The sequence below is a fragment of the Lacerta agilis genome, chromosome 9, assembly GCF_009819535.1.
Source record: "Lacerta agilis isolate rLacAgi1 chromosome 9, rLacAgi1.pri, whole genome shotgun sequence".
Lineage (NCBI taxonomy): Eukaryota > Metazoa > Chordata > Lepidosauria > Squamata > Lacertidae > Lacerta > Lacerta agilis.
In genome coordinates, this window is record NC_046320.1 from 49,319,259 (window position 1) to 49,338,842 (window position 19,584).

Sequence of the window (19,584 nt, forward strand, 5' to 3'; positions counted from 1 at the left end):
TATATAACAATAGATGCCCACTATGCAGTCAAGAAGTTAGGAGACATGTCCTTCTATGAATAGGACAAGGAGTGTTGCTTAGGGAACAGCCCTCTAGTTGTCAGTAGGGTGCATGCACTCTCAGTGTGCATTCATGGCAAAAAGCCTGGCTTTGAACATACCTCATACTAATTTCCCTTGCAGCTACTACACTTCTTGTGCCATTTGTACACTAGGGGACCTTTGGAAAACAATACATTGCCAAATCTCAGGTTTACTGATTTTCTGCTTGGTCTCTATAATACACTAGAAAGGTATCTCATGCTCTTTTAGATAAGCAAACCACAGACAAGCAGAGACAAAAGGTGCAGAAAAAGTCTAACTGTGGATACTCCAGCACTAAATTAGGATACCTTCAGCACTCAGTTAGCAATGGATGGATATGTGCTTCATGGGCTAGGCATGCCAGTTCTAAGCAGGCCAAAGGTGGAAGTGCAATTCAATGTGTAGGCCCTCCAAGACTCAGGATTCAAATACCTGAAGGAGCACCTCTCCTGGAATTGTTCTGCCTCTTAAGATCTGAATGAGATGTTCTTTCTGATTTCCCACATCCCCGGCTGGTAGAATGAGAACAGACCTTCTCAGTAGTGGCATCCCAAATATAGCAAACCCTCTCTGTGGCCATTTGGCTGGTGCCTACACTGTTATCCTTCTGTAGTCAGCAAAAAACTCTGCCGTTTGAGGATTTTATGGACCTGTCTATAGTATTTGTGTGGTTCTATCTGTTCCTCATGTGCATTATTATGATATATATTGTTACCTGCCCTGAGGTCAAGGGTGAGTGAGGACAGGAGAAAATATCCTAAATAAATTTAGTATCTTGTAAACATAACCAGAGTATGGCATTATAGCTAATTTGAATTCAACCAAGACCCATTAAGCCTGACGTGAGAGTGAATTTTCCTGTTCAAAGTTAAAGCAGATGAATATGACTCACAGTTTTACATCATGGTAATCTGGGGTATGTTCAACCCAGCTAAGCAAGACAATTTTAAATATTTTAGTCTCACGGACTTCACCAAATAGCAGCAGTGTTTAAACTCAAGGATTCTGCCGTAAGTAACTTGTGGACAAAAATGATAAAGTAGCACGAAGTTTAGCAACAAGCAAAAAAAGTGGTGAGCAGCAGGCACCTGCACTCATTTACAGTGTTTAAGTCTCATTCTGCAGCATCAGAAAGGGCAGAAAATAAGAGATAGCCAAGAACATGGAACACAAAATGAGGACTTGGCACAGTATCCAATTAGATCTTTTGGAGATGCAAGGCATGCCAGCTACACAATACCATCTTAATATATTTTATGGTATGTATAAATAAATCTATCATTTCCACAGCTAGATGTCCATGAGTTGAGTACTGTCTACAAAAACTGAAAAATAATTGGTACATTTAAATTATACTTCTAAAATGATAAAATAAGAAAGGAAAAACAGAATAAAAAATAACTAAGAACAGAAGTGCCCCTCTGAATAAAGAATGGAAGATAAGCCTGGTGATACTCACAGTTGTGGTGGTAATCACTTCCTCGGTTACAACCTTTAATGTATCAACCACCGAGATATATCCCAGACGCTTAGCAATTGCTAAAGCAGTGTTGCCATTCTGAAAGGAAAAAAGAGGGAGAGAAGGAGACGGAGAGGGAGGATTATGATATGAACCAATGAGATCACACCCTGCACTGAATGTGCCAGCATTTCCATCCAAAACAAGGCAGTCACTTAGGAAAATCAGTGAGCGTTACTGTTAAATCTGAATCTCTCTTTGCAACTTTGCTCAGACTACAGCCCCAATTGCCATGGTAACAAAACACACAGAACATCTGCCTGTTACACTTAATAAAAATCTACTGCTTTTAATGGTTTAACCCACAACTTTCTACATTACACTTTATAAAATCTGGCTTTGCTGCAACTCCTGATTAATTTCACCAAACACGTTTTTAATTGAGAACAACTTGATTAATAAATAGCTTAAGAGGCTCCACCTGAAAAATAGAAAGATGAGATTATTCATGCAAATGGTGCAACAGGAACAAAACCTAGGCAAGGCAAAACAAATCAGAGACTGTATTTAAAATTCAATATACAAGTGCCACTGCCAACAGATGTTGTTGAAATACAGCTCCCATAATCCCTGGTGGGAGTTGTAGTCCAACAGCATATGAAGGAAACCACATTGGCTATCCCTAGACTGGGGGAGGGGGGATATAATATTCGGCAATTTTATGCCTTAATTTCTATTTGGGTGAGGTGAACAAAATAACAAAAGTAATTATGCTTCTCTTTTCTAAATGTAATATATTTAATCCAAAAGTAGCACCACTAATTTGTATAATGTTTGGGGCTGTAACAAATGTCCTTCAATTTCAGTTTTCAGGGGTTAAGTAGTATTTTCAGGGAGAATGTTAAATATTTCACAGGAAAATCTAAACTGTGAAAACACTTGCCTTCTGAAAATACTTACACACATACACCCAGTACAGTTTCAGCACCAAATTTTGATTTCTCATATGTTGATTTTTGTCTGGGAGAGCTTCTAGACTCTTGCTATTTTCAGCTAAAATTAAATCATACACCAACAAATTTGGGTTGTGCCATTATTGTTGATTTACAAGTCTTGCACATCAACCCGTTTCCCCAAATGATTGGTTTTTTTTTGCGATTTTTGCGAGGGTGACTGGAAAATGTGGTGGGATGACACTTAATTTGATGCAACACTAACCTCCCCGCAAACAGAAAGCTTGTGTATTCTATGTGAAAAATTAGTGCATAAACAGGGCACTGTTTCATCTCAGCTCTAGTCAGGCCACATAGAAAGCCAATTTGCCCTCTGAGGGTATGTGGGACTGCTGTGCTGGGCCACAACTGCCGCCCACCTTCTGACCAGGTAAGTAGTCATTCTTAACCCGAGAAGCCATGGTTTCCAAAGTCAAACATTTTCTGAAGTTGCACAACTTCCTATAGGAGCACCAGTTCCTGGGGGCTGACCCCTTTTGCCCCCTCAAATATTTTTGGGTGGGAGCTCCCCCCCCCCATGTCAAAAAAGCACAGAGGTGAAGCGTGGAGCCAAGCGCAGCATGGCACAGCTCCAACGGCCAGCTGCTTCTCTTTCTCTTCCTGCCGCGGAGGTGAAAAAGGGTCAAAGCAGCTTCCTGCTTGTGGTGGCACCAGGAGAGGAGCCACCAACCATTGAAGCTGTGCAGCTGCTGCATTTGATTCTGCCTCAGCTCCTCCTGACATCCTGATGTCAGGTGCATGATGTTGCGCCCCCTCCCCCCATCGCCCTTGCAAGCTAGTGCCTCTGCCTCCCTTCATGTTCCTCTGAAACTCTTTGAAGGAACAGATTTCAGAACTGATCCCAACAACCAGGCCCCATCCTCTTTTGAACGGAATACAGTCTTCAGATTGTCTTGACATTAGACTTTCACTGAGTCTAACCTTTAGTCACACACTGGGAGAATGTGGCCATCAGTGAAATTATACCATACTCTATTCTTTGAGGAAATGGATACACACTATTGCGTCACAGCCAATCAGGAAACAATCTAAGGTAATAAATTAGGTGCTACTCTTTCCCTATGCTGGGTAGTAAGGTGGGTGTTTGCTTTATTATCATTAGCCTAAAACACAGAACCAGAAAGAGAAAACTACACCATGAAATGAAGGAAACAGTGTGGCAACACCATGCTTACCGCAGTGATTGCATTTGGCTTGGCCCCATGTTGGAGAAGAACATTGATGATGTGTGTGTGACCTTGCTGAGCAGCTTGATGCAGAGGAGTGTAACCATTCTGTAGTTAGTGGTAGTTCACACATTTAGGGGAGGGAAAAACAGCAACATCAATATATATATATATATATATTTGCATATTCCCTAGATTATTTAAATGAAGGTATAAATCATAATTGCTGGCAACCTTGCAATCATATCTGTTTGGATATTGCAATTTTCATTATTAATACATTTTATAGAAAATTATTCTTTCACCATTAATAACTGAAGGCAAGTAATAGCTACCAGATCTATATTAAGGTTTAGGAAAAGGGAGGTGAGGAGAAATTAATCAATGGGCCAAAGCTTATAGGACAAAGCAGTTATTAAGTAAAAACTAGTGATGCCATGGAAGTTTGTGAAGTTTTTATATTCATTAAAACTGTTCACAACTTCCCCTCCATCCTTTTCTACGGGCTAGTCACTGGAAGAGAAGTATGAGCAATACACCACACAAACCCTTGTTGATCATCCAACTGATATATTTTTCTTGGAGATTTCAGAGTGTAATATAGCAGATCCATGAAGAAAAAGCTAACACAGGCTTCAAAGTAAATTAACTTTTGGTTAGAAATTCATTTTTCCATTTGCTTTTCTTATATGCCGCCTGTATTTCTTAAAGCAGGCTTGTGTTCTAAAAGCCACTTCAGCTAAATATAACACTGGGTGAGACAGAACATTTAGAGACAGAAGCAATGCCACAACATTTCCAATCCAGCCATTCTTAAGGCCACACAGTGAACTACTGAAATGGAATTTTTCAGAAAGGGGGGGGGGGTAGTTATTACTTAATTGAATGTCTTGGATGCAATTTAAAGAGAAATATATTCAAAATTGGTGCATCTTATCTTTTAAGTTTATATATAGTAGAGGACATTTTAAAACAAAACAAAACCCCAACCCCTTTCCAGACTTACTGGCAGCCAGATGTATGGATTCACTCAGTTAAAAGAGCAGCTTCCTTTTGCTAGATTTTCAAAGTATGCATCTATCTCTTAGAAGCATGGGAACTAGGTGTTCTTTTTCCTATAGAGGGACTTCAAAACTTTCAGCTGCAGAATGCAACTTTAAAAAAAACTGCACTTACGCTGAAAGCCAGTTGGAATGTAAAGGAAAGAATTGGGAAGGGGTTAGAAACTGCAGTTAAGGTTCACTGCTTGGCCCCACATGGTTGCCTTGTTGGGGAAAAGGGCATGCAAGTCAACTGAACTTCTTATCTTGTCCTGAGGGTTGTCAGAGAGTTCTGTCATTCTTTCATCAGCCCGCTAGATTTCTATGCTGGGTTCAGAGAAAGGGGCTTCCCTCCTCTGGTAGTCCAGAGATTTCCATGCTAGGAGCAGAGGAGGGCAGACTGTTCCATTCCTTTCCTGCCGACCTGCTCAGTCAACTGCACACAGTTCCTTACCAGCTATGGCTTCCAGGCTAGTGCTTATATACAAGACCACTCTAAAAGTTGTATTCATCATTGATGAAGGCATGCCTGAACCAAGACGTGTTTCAGAAAAATCACATCAAAGCACAAGTCTCTGGAGCATTATTCTGCTTCCATTTTATAACAAAATAATCTGAAAATTGAAATCCACATGAGTGATCATCTGTGTCTGCTTCTCATACATGCACATGTGTCCCTAGTCCACAAACAAATTATTAATGGTTCTCAGCTTGGCTTACTGAGTACTGCATTGCAATTTTGACCAAACTGGCTACAGTCAATGAGAACCACATTCTGCTTTCAGCATACTTCCCTGGAACAGTTAAAATACGAAGTGCCAATTACCATCATATGTTTGCAAAGCAGCAAAGGGGAGGGGGAGGGGAAATTATGAACAAATGTTTACCTTTGTCTTTGCATTGACGTTAGCTCCCTGCTTCAGGAGAAAGTTGACCATCTTGATGTTCCCATAGTGACAAGCCACTATTAATGGACTGTAACCCAGCTACAAATAAAGAGCAACCCAAGAAAACCACAAAAATAAGTAGTGAATATGATATCACACTGGAAATTTATTTTATCATCTTGGAAGTTACTGATATACCTTAGTCTGGGCATCTTTGTTTGCCCCATGTTTTATCAGCATATCTGCTACATTCACTTTATCTTCTTGAGCTGCCAAATGTAAAGATGTCAACCCACTCTGTAAATTAAATATAAACAGTCCTTTATTGCATTATAGGTACAGCAGTATTTGCAACAGCTGAACCTTCTGAAACAGCATCCAAACATAAAGCTTATTACCACAGTCAAGCCTCAGGCATACAAAGGCATGATTGGCAGTAGCTATTTCTTCATTGAAGCGAAGATGTCTTCTCACCATGAACATCCCGAGGCTGTGAACTAGTGCTACCAGGGGGCCTGAATCCCATCAATGGGAGGAATCTTAATCACTTACAAGTCAGAAAGACTGCCAGCTATCATTCTGTCTATCACATCCACCATGACTAGATTTAATTCTAGGAAGCTCACTCACAGAAAATCCCCAGTTATGGCCCAAAATGAAAGAGCAGCAAGTGTAGATCTGAAGAAGATGAATGCCAAAGGTGGAGTTGGATCTCATGAGAGAACTGATAGCACTGAATGCTATGGCCAGGGGCCTCATACACATATTGAACAGGAAAACATCTTGAAGAACATCCTATGATGGCAATGAGCAAATGTCCATCACCATCCTTTGGGGCCTTTCTCTCAGGAATGAACAAAACCTTCCAAGAACAGATCTCCCTACACAACTGACCAAGTCCTACAGTCATGCCAACAACATCGCAGCACCAACAAAAAAAATGCATGAAAAAATGTTATTCTATAGGCAGGGAACCAGGCCATGAGAACTGCCTAAGTACGGGACCAAAAACCTAGCAAGTAAGTGTTTTAGAAAGATTTTATCGGGACAGAAACATATTTATCTGTTTCTGCATATTTAACATACGATAATATTTTTCTGTTAACTGTGTCACAATACTATCCCTTCTTTCATTTTCTAGATAGCAGTAGGTGGGTTTATTTCTGTTAACAAGAAGGCATTACCTTTGTGGCCACGTGGATATTAGCTCCTTTCTCCAAAAGTAAGTTCACCAGGTCAGCATGACCTTCCTGAGAGGCCAGGTGAAGTGGAGTCACTCCTTGTTTGGTCAAAATATTGGTCTCTGCTCCATAGTTCAGCAGGGTTGTGGCTATTTGCATCTGATTCTTCTTAGCAGCAATATGTAGAGGGGTATATCCATTCTAAAAACCAGTTGCTTTGAATTAATATCTATTTATAATGTCTGCTTTCTTTCACAAGAAATATCAATGCATTATTTCTCCAGAAAATGAACCATTCTTCTCTTACTTTTACCGAGTCTAAATCTTCCACCTAAGGGAGGAATATTCTTCAGCAAGCAAGAAATCAGCCAGGGATTCTTGTGTCAGATCACAGCAGCATGGGATATTTTTGTGACACCAGTCAGTAGTGAAATCCTCAAAGGTTTGCACATTATTCAAGAACATGACAATGCCATGGCTTTTCTTAAATCCTGTCAGTCCCTGGAGATTTCCCCCTAAAGCTTAAAGGTCTACTTCTGTTAGACAGTATGCAATTTTAATGTAACTAATTATTTCTTAGATATAAACAGATAAGAATCACCTATACTGTCAGAACTCCAAGGAAACATTATTGAATGGAATGGGAAATCTCACCTTGGCAGTAGCATGGGGAGAAGAACCTTTCTCCAGCAACAGTAGGGCCACCTTCTGGTTGTCGTAATGAGCAGCAACATGGAGAGGGGTGAGGCCATTCTGGAAAGGGTGGGTTTATGTTACGGCATTAAGTGATGGTTAGCTGTGCTTCAAGCTACCGTTGCATTACAAAACAACATATGTTAAATAAGAAGCGATTGACTGATAAAAGCACAACATAAACATTGAACTCAGGGTGAATTATTTTCATATTAGAAAAGTTGCTTAGGAACAGAAAGGGCATTAAAGAAATCATTAGTTAAGGGGCTTTGCTTTGAAAGGGGACAGGCTATTAAGAATTCATTTAAATTGCCCTAGTTTATAAATTTTACAACTTTAACTGCCCTGTAGGCTAATGAGGCTCAAATATGAATTACAGAATGGAGTAAAACAAAATAATTCCATCTTACCAACAGAATCATTTGTCAAGTTCGGGGGGGGGGGAGCACTCGATCCATATCACTGTACTTTCATCCTACCAGACTCACTACTGAGAAGTCAATGTGGAATTACATGTTTATGTAATCAGAGCAAAAATTTACATTACAGAGAACACGAACTCTGCTGAAAATGGTAGCCCTAGCAAGTTCTCTCCCACCTGCTGTGTGCTATCTAGTTCAACTTGCTCTGATATCATTCCCTGCCACTATTGCACATAATCAGCTGTAGCTGGCAGAGAAACATAGAGAAGCTTTACCTACAGATATTGTGGAGTGTGGGTAGAAAGTTTGACTTGGAACCAGCAGTGCTGGCAAGAAACCAAAACTTTTACAACAAGATTCTGCAAAGTGTTCCATATGAATAATTAGACAGTGCTAAGATGTGTGCATGAAATCTGCTTGAAGGTAATTACACCTCTAATAATAATAATAATAATAATAATATTTATTATTTGTACCCCACCCATCTGGCTGGATTTCCCCAGCCACTCTGGGTGGCTTCCAACAAAAATCAAATACATTAAAATATCACACATTAAAAGCTTCCCTAAACAGGGCTGCCTTCAGATGTCTCCAATAACTGCTTTGTGTATTTGGATAGATTTGACTTAGTTTATATGGAGTTAGATACTATTGATCAAAAGTTTTTTTTTAAAAAAAATCAGAACTATGGATATCATTCTTGCTAAAAAAAAAAATTAACCCCTATCCAGCTACTATCTCCTGTATTTAATTCCTGCCCTGAGTCTCTTAACCATTTCCCCATATAAGTTCCTGATTTGTTGCCTAATTCTACAATTGTGGAATAAAATTTGTCTGTCAACTGCATGTCATTATTTGACTAATATAATATTTCAGATTTGTTTTCTGCAATACTCATGATATTTCAGTGTTTGTTAACCACACTCCTGCGCATGCAAGTCCTTTTTGGTGTCAAAAATTAATTTATGACACTCTTGGGGTTATCAGTTGCATTTTATTTATATTAATGTATAAACAAAGTAATATAAAAATAAAAGCTACTTCTAATAACTGCAATGGAAAATTATTAACAGTATTGACTGGAAAAAGCAAATTCAGACACTAATTCCTACCTTTCCTGATGAATCAGGAGATGCACGGCGCTGCAGCAGGAGTTTTGCCACATCAATGCTTCCATATTTAGCTGCCACATGCAGTGGTGTGAATCCTTTCTAAAAATGTACAGGTGGAAAAAACCAAAAACATTAATGTAATCTTAATTACTTGGTTTTAAAGAACAATCCCTACCTATTCTCAATGCAATAACTGCTAAGACCTCAAATTAAAATCAAATTTTATCATTAAAGGAACTGAAAAAATAATTAATCATAACTTCCCAAGGGTCCATAGCATATTTCACAACTTGCTAAGTATTTCCACCTCTAAAAGGAAATATCCCATGCAGGCACTATGTCTACTAAGTTTCAGGTGCCAAGTGCAACAGTTTTATTTCAGGAGGCCTTTGCACCATCAATGTTGTTCTAATGTTCTAACCTGAAGTTTAATTTATATTTTGAAATTTGTATATTGTATGTTTCAAGTTTTTGTAAGCCGCTTTGAGAATTATTTTATTATTATTATCTGAAGTTATTATAGACACCTTTCTTTCTTTCTTTCTTTCTTTCTTTCTTTTTCTTTCTTTCTTTTTACAAAAAGTAAATGAACACAACTTACAAAATTAAGACATCCCGCTGTGTGTGTTGAGTGTGTGTATACTGTATATATGCAATATCTGGCATGCAGTATTTGTGCATGCATTCAATTTTGCTATGGGATATTCCTTCTCAGCAAATGCCTTCACAGTACCCCCTGACTGTTTCCTAAACTTCCAGGAGTCTGAAAAAAGCAATTTGTGGATTTGGTAATAGGAATTGCAGGTCAAAATACTCTGTATGCACTATCAGCAGATTGCTGTATACAGTTCTCATGTCAACTTTGAAGGTGTGTGGACTATTGATAAACTTGAACTCATGTCATATCTTCAAAATGTCTTCACTTCTTTTAACTGGGGTAAAACCATTTCACCTCCAATTTCCGTACTGGGTGGCGCAATGCCTCTTCTTTTGTAACAACCCATATTCTTTACTAGGGAACAATGAATGCAGCTATTTAAATAACTCATCTGGTCTAAATCAAGCAACTCTTTAAGAATTAATCATCTGAATACAAGTCACACACACATACACCCCATGTATTTTAGCTGTCTTAATAATCATCTGCCTGTGATCAAACACCTCTTGCTCTGAATCACTGTGCCAGTTTCGGGAAAGCGGCACTTAGAAAGTGATAAGCTAAGTTGAACAAGGTAATATGGCAATGGTAGCTCTATTAGATATCACTCAGTTTATGCACATATTAAATGTATTATAAACTGTTTTTACTTTACAGTGCTTATCAGCATGTTTCCTCAAGCTGGTGCCCTCCATACTTTTTGGATTGCAACTCATGACCACTGAAACGTCTGGAGGGAAGACTGCTTTTGGAGAATTTACTTTGGTCTAACTCAGGAGTGGTGCTCCAGAATCACTCTCAATGCCAACACCATTACTACTTACCTGAGTGGTGACTGGGCATGGTAGCAGTGAGATCAGGACTGTGCAGGCACAACCACAATGGAGGCAATGAACTCTACTCATTGGTGTGCCTGGGCATCCCTGATCTGACTACTGCCTTGCCATGTCCAGATTGCCATGTCCAGATAAGCAGTGACGCCGGTGTCAGGAGGACACCACTCCACCATGCCAACAGCTCTACTATTATTCATATTTTGAGATGTACAAATCAGGCTACTTCTGGTTCATGTCACTCTTGTATTCACAAATAAGCCCTTGCTATCCTATTTCCACTTTTTCTGCATTTTTTTCAGTACCTGCATGAAAATTCAATTTCAAATGTACTTTTTTCTCAATATTTGAAATGAATGAATCTATCAATCTAAGTTTCTCCCTTTTTTTGATTTTTCCATCTTCAGATTCCCACATTTCCACATCAGTTTGTGGTTTGTTTTTTTAAGAAAATAAGTTCCTCAAGAAAATTCATCTGAATTTTAATGTGAATTTCTTCCAATATGCACAAAAATTTACAAAGCATATTTTCCCTAATAATAAAGCATTTTTTATGTTACTTTCACTAATAAATATGCATTTTAATATACACTTTTATTTTAGTACATGCAGTTTTGTACACATTACTTGGCTGAAGAACCGCATTGCAAAATTCGTAGAACTGGAATTTTGAAGATTAGCTATGTTTTGGTTCTTATATTGTTTTGGAAGGTGTAAATTGGGTAGCTTCAGCCTTAAATGAAATGGAATTTAATTTCTCTCCCATCCCTACAGAAAATACACATTTCTAAATATATTCTGATACTAAGACTTTTCTGAGAATAAGTCCCATTGACCTCAATCAGTCTTACTTCTTACTAGACACCAAGTGCTTCATCAAATCCTCATCTTTCCTCATCAGGTCTCTCTATCTGTTGTATGGGAATAAGGATGCTTTCTTAATTTGATGGTTGTGAATTCTGATATGACCTGACCTGCTCTATACCTTTCAGATGATTGGAACTTATAGAACTGTGCTGTCAGTTCCAATCTGGAAGGTGTGTATCACATCAGTTCATATCAGAATTCACAGCCGTCAAATTAAGCAAGCAACCTTATTCCTGATCTACAGATGGAGACCTGATGAAGACTTAATGGAAGTTCAATACTAGCATTAGCCAGCTCACTATTGGACTGTTTGTACCAAAACTTCAGATTTTACCTTGGTAGCCAAAGAGTGTGCTGCACCTGCTTCCAAAAGAACTGATGCTACATCAACTTGACCTTCTCGGGCAGAGATGTGCAGCGGTGTATACCCATTAGTAGTTGCCGCATCTGGGTGTGCCATGTGTTGCAGCAACAGCTGGACAATTTCTGTTTTACCCAAGCGAGAGGCAATATGCAATGGAGTCTGTTCCTCCTACAACTCAAAGCAGGACAGAAGTTAGAGTGGGACGGTTGTTATTAAAGATGAAGCCTCATTTCCCCCAGTTTCAAATAATTATTCTAGAAGGTAGATACATACTGTACAGAATGTTTCCCCCACTACAAATAAATCTACAAAATGACCCAAGGGCTGGGAGTGGGGGGCGGGGGGACAACCTGTAGACAGCACACTCAGAAACTCTTCTGCTTTTGTAATAAAGTGCAGAGGTAGATATATGAAAACACCTACCCTTGCTCGGGCGTCAACTAGTGCACCATTCCTTAGGAGGCAGCGCACCACTTCCACCTGTCCTGCACGAGCAGCCATATGTAATGCAGTCTCACCACGCTGAAAAAAACAACAACCCCAGATTTTTTAATGTGTTAGCCACCCGAATGAAAATATTATTAGTTTCGTTCATATTGGTCAATGTTCAGTGTAATGGAAGCAAAGCCTCTACTCCTAATATCCAAAATGTCACTAATGCAAAGCTAATAAGAACATAAGAAAACCATACTGGATTTGGCCAACGGCCCGTCTAACCTATCATCCTGTTCTCCCATTGGTCAATCAGATGCCTGGAGAAAGTCTGCAACATGAGTGCAAGAGCTCTGTGATCTCCAGCAACTGGTAAGGTAAAGGTAAAGGGACCCCTGACCATTAGGTTCAGTCGTGTCCGACTCTGGGGTTGCGGCACTCATCTCGCATTAATGGCTGAGGGAGCCGGCGTACAGCTTCTGGGTCATGTGGCCAGCATGACAAAGCCGCTTCTGGTGAACCACAGCAGCGCACGGAAACGCCGTTTACCTTCCCACCGGAGTGGTACCTATTTATCTACTTGCACTTTGGCGTGCTTTCGAACTGCTAGGTGGGCAGGAGCTGGGACCAAGCAACGGGAGCTCACCCCGTCGCGGGGATTCAAACCGCTGACCTTCTGATCGGCAAGCCCTAGGCTCTGTGGTTTAACCCACAGTGCCACCCGCGTGATAATACCAAACAATAATTAGGTATTAAAAAGTCACATTGAAATGTTTTTACTGTTTGTTTTATGCTCCTTGGTTATTTTCCCTGCTGTAATTGTGTTAACTTAATTTCCATGAATAAATTATATTTGGCAAAATTAACTGTATGTATAAATAAAGAATTAGGACTGGCTTCACTTAAGCACTATTGATTGTTAGTAATAAATATTATAAAAGGCTATTTTGCCTTTACAGTTGGATGATTTAAGCATTTGGCAAATAGCACAGGCAAAAGTTGAATCTGACAATTAATTAGATTTGGGCTGCAATTTTATACTTACTAGGAAGTAAATCTCAATGAATTCAAAACAACTAACTTCCACGTAAACATGTTTACAATGAATTATTTTCTTTAAAGGGCATTCAATTTTTAAATCAAAGTTTATTTTGAAGACTGTGGTAGCTACAGTGGTACCCCGTGTTACGCACGCGATCCATTGGGGATCGCGCTATGTAACACAGGCGTGCTTAACACGAACACCCCCCCCAAAAAAACCCTGGAAATTAGCACATTTTTGCACTTCTGCAAAGTGCACAGAACATGCGCTCCGGGGAAGACTTCTGGGTCACGGAGGTCCGTAAGTCGAATGTACGCAACATGGATCATATGCAACTCGAGGTATGACTGTAGAGGTATATGTTTGTTTATGTACACAAACACTTATTACACCACAAAGGTGTTATTTTTTTTAAAGTCAAGGAACCTGAAATTTGTTAATCTATTGAATTTATGTAATACCTTTTCCTCCAAAGAGCTCAAGGTGGTTCTCCTCCTCATCATCACCATTTAATTCCCACAAAACCCTGTGTAATAGGCTAGGCTGAGAGACAGTGACTGGCCCAAGGTCACCCAGTGTGTATTATGACCAAGTGGAGATTTGAACTCTGATCTCCCAGGTCCTAGTCTAACACTTTAACCAGTACACCACACAGGCTCAAAGCAACATTGCATCTTAAACACTTCATATTTTCTTTATCTAGAAGTTAAATATGTATCTATATCTATATCTATAAAATAACTAAACCAAAGACAGACAGAAGAGCAAAAGAAAGACAGATTTATAGGCAAGACAGATTTATAGGGAAGTTTAATAAATTAACGATACCAAATGTAACATTTTGGGTGACACACATGGCAGTGCAGCAAAACTATGATTACTCAGATGTAAGCCATACTCACAATGTTAGTGACATCTGGAGAGGCTCCATTCTGCAGCAGAAGGAGAACTATGTTCAAATGGCCCATAAATGCAGCCACGTGTATTGGTGTAAGGCCCGACTGTGAAATAAAGCAACAGCAATTTTACTCCTCTGCAGAGCGCCTTTAGGATCTTCCTCATTTATTTAAAAGGAGAGTGTGGAACTAAGAGAAGGAAGAAATAGTGGGGAGAGATGCTTCTTTAGGAAATTTCTCTACCTCTGTTATAGCTTGGATAGAAGCCCCGTATTTCACCAGCAGTTCCATGACTTTAATGCGATTTTTCTTGCAAGCAATGTGCAGTGGAGTAAAACCATTCTGTGCAAAAGACAATCATGTTAGTTATAGCATGCACCCCTCAGTTCTCATACAGCGTTAGATTATCAGATTTTCTTCGGTAACGTCAGGTTCCAACATAATGAGAATGCATATACTCCAGGGCCAGTTTATTCCCATTTAATCCCAGCCCAAACAGAATGTGTGAAGCTAAAGTGCCTTTTTGAAAATACAAAATGTGTCCCATCTGCAATTTAATTTGTGTGGTGTTCTTCACATGAAAAATTGTGCTATCCCAAAATGTGTAAATAAAACAACCACACAGGTGCGTATATAAAGCATCACGCATCAAGGATTTTATGATGTCTGCACAATGGCTTGATGTGAAATGCAGACCTAGCCAACTTGTATTTGAAATTTTATAGCAACACCTGTGCGTGTGTGTGTGTTTCTGAAATAAAATGCTACTGGACCAAATTTAGGCTTTTACTCTTAGTTTATAAAGTCCTAAGTACTTTGGCCACCTCATGAGAAGAGAAGACTCCCTGGAAAAGACCCTGATGTTGGGAAAGATGGAGGGCACAAGGAGAAGGGGACGACAGAGGATGAGATGGTTGGACAGTGTTCGCAAAGCGACTGGCATGAGTTTGGCCAAACTGCGGGAGGCAGTGGAGGATAGGGGCGCCTGGCGTGCTCTGGTCCATGGGGTCACGAAGAGTCAGACACGACTGAACGACTGAACAACAACAACAAACGACCTGGTTATCTTTAAGACTGCCTTGCCACTACATCCCTGGTTAGTCCCTGCACTCAACTAATGATGCCTTGTTGGTGGTGTCATACATTCAACATGTGGCGATTAACATCAGCAGCCTTTAGTGTGGTTGCACCAGTATTGTAGAACTCTATTCCTTTGGCAATTAGATAGGCACTTTCTAGTTTGTGCTTTAAATCCATGCTGGTGATATTTATTATTATTATTATTATTATTATTATTATTTTATTATTTTTGTTCCTCAGTTTATTTGTTATTAGTTTTCAGTTTGCAGAGGATGAACAATGCAAGATTTTCATTTTGCCATCTAATTTTGTTTTATGATTGATTTTTCATACTTCACCACTTGAATATTGTATATTAAGTATATCATATATTAAGCAGTTCGTGAATTCTTAAAACAAACAATTATTAAATAAACCAATTCTTAAGAGTGTTTTTTTTTTAAAGTAAAATTCATTCTGGGAAATTTTGGCTCAACGCTACAACAAATAGCCATTCTGTCTTCTACAGTACAATTCCCTGAGAGCATTGTTTGTTTAACAGTCTTGTCAAAAGTAGTACGAACAATATCATTATCACTGAGATGAGTGTCTTTGAATGTTAGATCTAAATGATTTACAGCACTATGATTTTAAAATACCATTTTGAAAAGTCCTTCACTCATAACCATTTTGAAAGAAAACACTCCATAACTTTCCCTCTTCATTTTATTTTAAATATTAGGAAAAAATGGGGGGGGGCATCGCTTCACATCTCTGATTTACTAAGTTTTAACTGTCTCACTAATTAATGCCTGTGTTAGAGAAGAGAGAATGAATGGTGTTGTTGCTTAGCTGTTCTTTTTCTAACAGTTGCCGAAAGGTAATGAAAACATATCACCACTCCTGACTGAAGCCACTTATGTTTGACAATTAGCTAAGGTGTGATATTGGTTTCTAATGACTACCGGTAAGTCCAGTAATTTAATAGTTTAAAAATCTGTTGAAACACACCAGAATTATCTGTTGTTTCATTTGGAAATGTGAAATCATACATCGTGTGTGTATGTTTTATAAATAAATAAAAAAATAAAATCTGAGTCATCTGGTTTATCATGGAAAAATCGAGAACAGGGCTCTTTTCTGATATCAGATGACACAGCTACTGCTTAAAGGATCATATATGCTCGGGCTTTCTCTCTCACAAACCTCTGGGGACAGGGCAAGCGTGAGCAACCCCCTTCTCAGGCTGACACTTGGCAGCTTTAACCTGTGGTGAGTTAGCAGTGCACTTTGGCAACTCCATGCAAGATTCACTATTTGACATGCCAAAAGTAGCATTTGAAGTGGGATGCCAAAACGCGAATGTTGCACATGGCAGTAAAAACACCGTGAACTGAAAAGCCAATGTAAGCAAGTTTTTTTCCCCCATTCAAGTTGCAAGTTAGATTATTATATTTCTATGTATGTATGCAGCAATATACGACAAGGTTTTGATTAAGGCTTGCTGTTGTGTGTTTTTACTTTGTGCCACTAGGAGGCCAGTGATCTTCAAATGGCTTTTTATTAAGCACCAAGCATCAGAACTCTGTAAAGAATGAGGACACTAAGAATTAAAGTGCCATTTTTAAAATCATATTCTTTTTTTATGTTAACTGTGAAGCTACTTAATTTTTAGATAAACTATTTTTTGAAATAGTTCAGAAATAGTCCTGTTTTGGAAATAGGCAAACATGACAACTGATGGGAAGTGATATTAGCAGCTTCTGTTAAACCAAATGTTCACATAGCACCAAAGAAACAGAAGATCCTTCTCTTTACGTAGTTTCCAGACAGAGCTGTTTTAGTCAATTAACCACAATTTTAGTTGCTTTTAACTTATGAGTGAACCGGCTAGAATAAATAATACAAGTAAAGTAGTGAGAAAAGCCATCAACAACAGTTTACCTATTCAAAACAAAATAAAAAATAAAAAAATTCCTTCCAGTAACACCTTAGAGACCAACTAAGTTTGTTATTGGTATGTGCTTTCGTGTGCATGCACACTTCTTCAGATACATCTATATAATAGTTTACCTATTATACATCATAAAAACATCATTCTTCCTTTAGAGAGGAGTATCAATTGAATTGTCTGAGCCATAAGCCAATTGATGCCAATTACATCAACAGTCTGGAAACCTGAATTTCAAACACAGCCTGTTTTAAATGCCAATTAATAATCAGAATAGGGTGGATTCTACTTAGGCTGCAATCCTAATGGACAACTTGTGGTTACTTCTGTGTAAGCAGGGTTGTATCGCAGCCTTAGAATCCATGGTGGTGAAATATTAAAGACACTATATGGCAGCTGCGAGGATGGTTAATGCACTGCAGAGAACTTTGGCCAGAATTCAGAGAGCTGCTTGAACACACGCAAGGGGCTTGCATTGACTCGGTGGATTTTATTTTTAACCATTGACGTTTACCATAATACAAACTATTTTTGAAATGGAGTGGACCTTACAAATAGTTTGCTGTGAGGCAAGGGAGGCTTGGGGGGAGGAGAGGGTTGGGAGGGGAAGAGAAGCCCAAAGCCACCTGCTAATAGATCTAGTTTCCTTGCCTCCCCTCAAAAAGGCTACAACCTCCTACAAGCAAATGTGAGTTCAGTGTGAACATACCTACTGAATTAGAATTATTAGACAGTGGCAGAAACCGCAATGTCTAGAATCACAGATTAGAACCATTAGATTGTCATTTGCGTAGCTCACTACACACTCCTTTCAATACAGAATGCAACGTGTACCCCTTTATTACAGGGAGCAATGAGGAAGCCCCTGAGGAGGTAGAAACTGCATGCATACATGAGAGTTCGGACAGTCACAAGAAGCAGCTGGATCAATGTGACTGTGGATCTCTGCAGATACTCTCCCTCCACATGAACACTGAATGTGTGGAGCAGGAAGGGGAACCATGTGCTTGCTGGCTTCAGCCCTGGCATCCATAGTCCAAGTGGCCCTGCCCCCATAATGCCCATACAAGCTGCATGGACATTGGGGCAAGAGGCAGTAGGCATGCTAACATCAAGGGTAGAGGTCAGTAAGCACCGAGTCCTTTTCATGCATTCACTGCATGTGTGGAGAAGAATGTCCAAAGACCCCTTGTGTTCCAGTAGAGGTACAGGAAAGGTTTACCAGAGCACGAGCATTTGGATTTGCTCTCTTGTCCAGCAGAAGTTTGGTGACGCGATAGTGGCCACAGTGTGCAGCAACATGGAGGGCAGTCAAGTAATCCAGCGTGACATCATCGACAGGAGCTTTGTGCTGCAGTAGGTGTTTGACACACTCCACGTGGTCACCTTGGGCAGCCATATGAAGCGGAGAGAGTCCATTCTGCATAAGACCAAAGATCAAAACTGCATCAGACTCACAGGGTGGTATCCAATGCTAGTCTTACATGGAGGCCATTGAAATTAATAGATATGACTGATTTATGCTCAATAATGTGAGCACCATTGCTGCAGCAGAAAAATTTCAAAATAACTTACAAACCCTACTGGAATAGTAAAAACACAGCACACTGACTAATGAATTGCCCAATTATTTGGTTGGAAGGGGTACACATCTCTCAAGCCTATGTGCACATTTGCTTGGAATGCATGCAAAGTGACATACCCTTGGAGGGCAAACAAGGGAATGCCCCTGTATTTGGATCCAACCTGCTGTCTACCACATTTCCAGCAAAGTAAATTGAACAAGGTTCCTCTGAGATATTCTCACGTGACTTTGTCGAACACCCTCCTGGTTGTGGGAGAAAATGCAGAAAAGCATTCCTATGCATAAAGAACAGTACAAAAGCACTAATCTAAGTTAGATCTCATTCTCCAGGCTGGTGTGTGGTGGCCTGAGGTAAAGTCTGCTTGTGTTTATGTGTAGGAATCCAGCAGAGTACTGCCATATATGTCTGTAGCACAATTTACTCACATTCCAGATTTTATGCTTTATGCATAAGTACTGTAATCTACCTTGATATTTCACAACCAGACAAATGTCGAAGGTCTCTTCTATTGTGAGTTACCCACCTTGGTCCTGGCAAGCAGTGGAGCACCTCGTTCTAGGAGCAGTTCTACAACCTGGTCGTGTCCACTTCGTGCAGCGCAGTGGAGTGGAGTCAGTCCATCCTTTAAAAAAGAAAAAACAGTGAAATGTTTATCATACCCAACCCTCTTGCGCTCATGGAATATAGTATTATGCACCTACAGTATGAACACCCCCCCCCAAAAAAAAACCTGCAGCAAAATTGTGCCTTTAATGTGAGGGGTATCTTTGAGGAACTAATTGTCACTCAAATCACATGTTATCATTCAAGGTCCATCACCACTTATGAAGATGTGGCAT

General features: G+C 39.5%; 1 protein-coding gene across 50 annotated transcripts in view; it reads right to left on the reverse strand.

The window, feature by feature from the left end:
• Positions 1-19,584, reverse strand: part of ANK2 (ankyrin 2) — a 308,768-nt gene that overhangs the window by 67,378 nt on the left and 221,806 nt on the right. For 49 of the 50 annotated variants that reach the window (XM_033160054.1, XM_033160064.1, XM_033160052.1 and 46 more), the window contains 13 exons: positions 19,269-19,367; positions 18,382-18,579; positions 14,393-14,491; positions 14,156-14,254; positions 12,203-12,301; positions 11,750-11,947; positions 9,058-9,156; positions 7,485-7,583; positions 6,834-7,031; positions 5,848-5,946; positions 5,650-5,748; positions 3,732-3,830; positions 1,544-1,642 (listed from right to left, as the gene is read on the reverse strand). In XM_033160054.1, coding sequence (XP_033015945.1) covers positions 1,544-1,642; positions 3,732-3,830; positions 5,650-5,748; positions 5,848-5,946; positions 6,834-7,031; positions 7,485-7,583; positions 9,058-9,156; positions 11,750-11,947; positions 12,203-12,301; positions 14,156-14,254; positions 14,393-14,491; positions 18,382-18,579; positions 19,269-19,367 — 1,584 coding nt within the window. The remainder of the gene's footprint in view (positions 1-1,543; positions 1,643-3,731; positions 3,831-5,649; positions 5,749-5,847; positions 5,947-6,833; positions 7,032-7,484; positions 7,584-9,057; positions 9,157-11,749; positions 11,948-12,202; positions 12,302-14,155; positions 14,255-14,392; positions 14,492-18,381; positions 18,580-19,268; positions 19,368-19,584) is intronic. The other variant, XM_033160063.1, reaches the window with a different exon arrangement.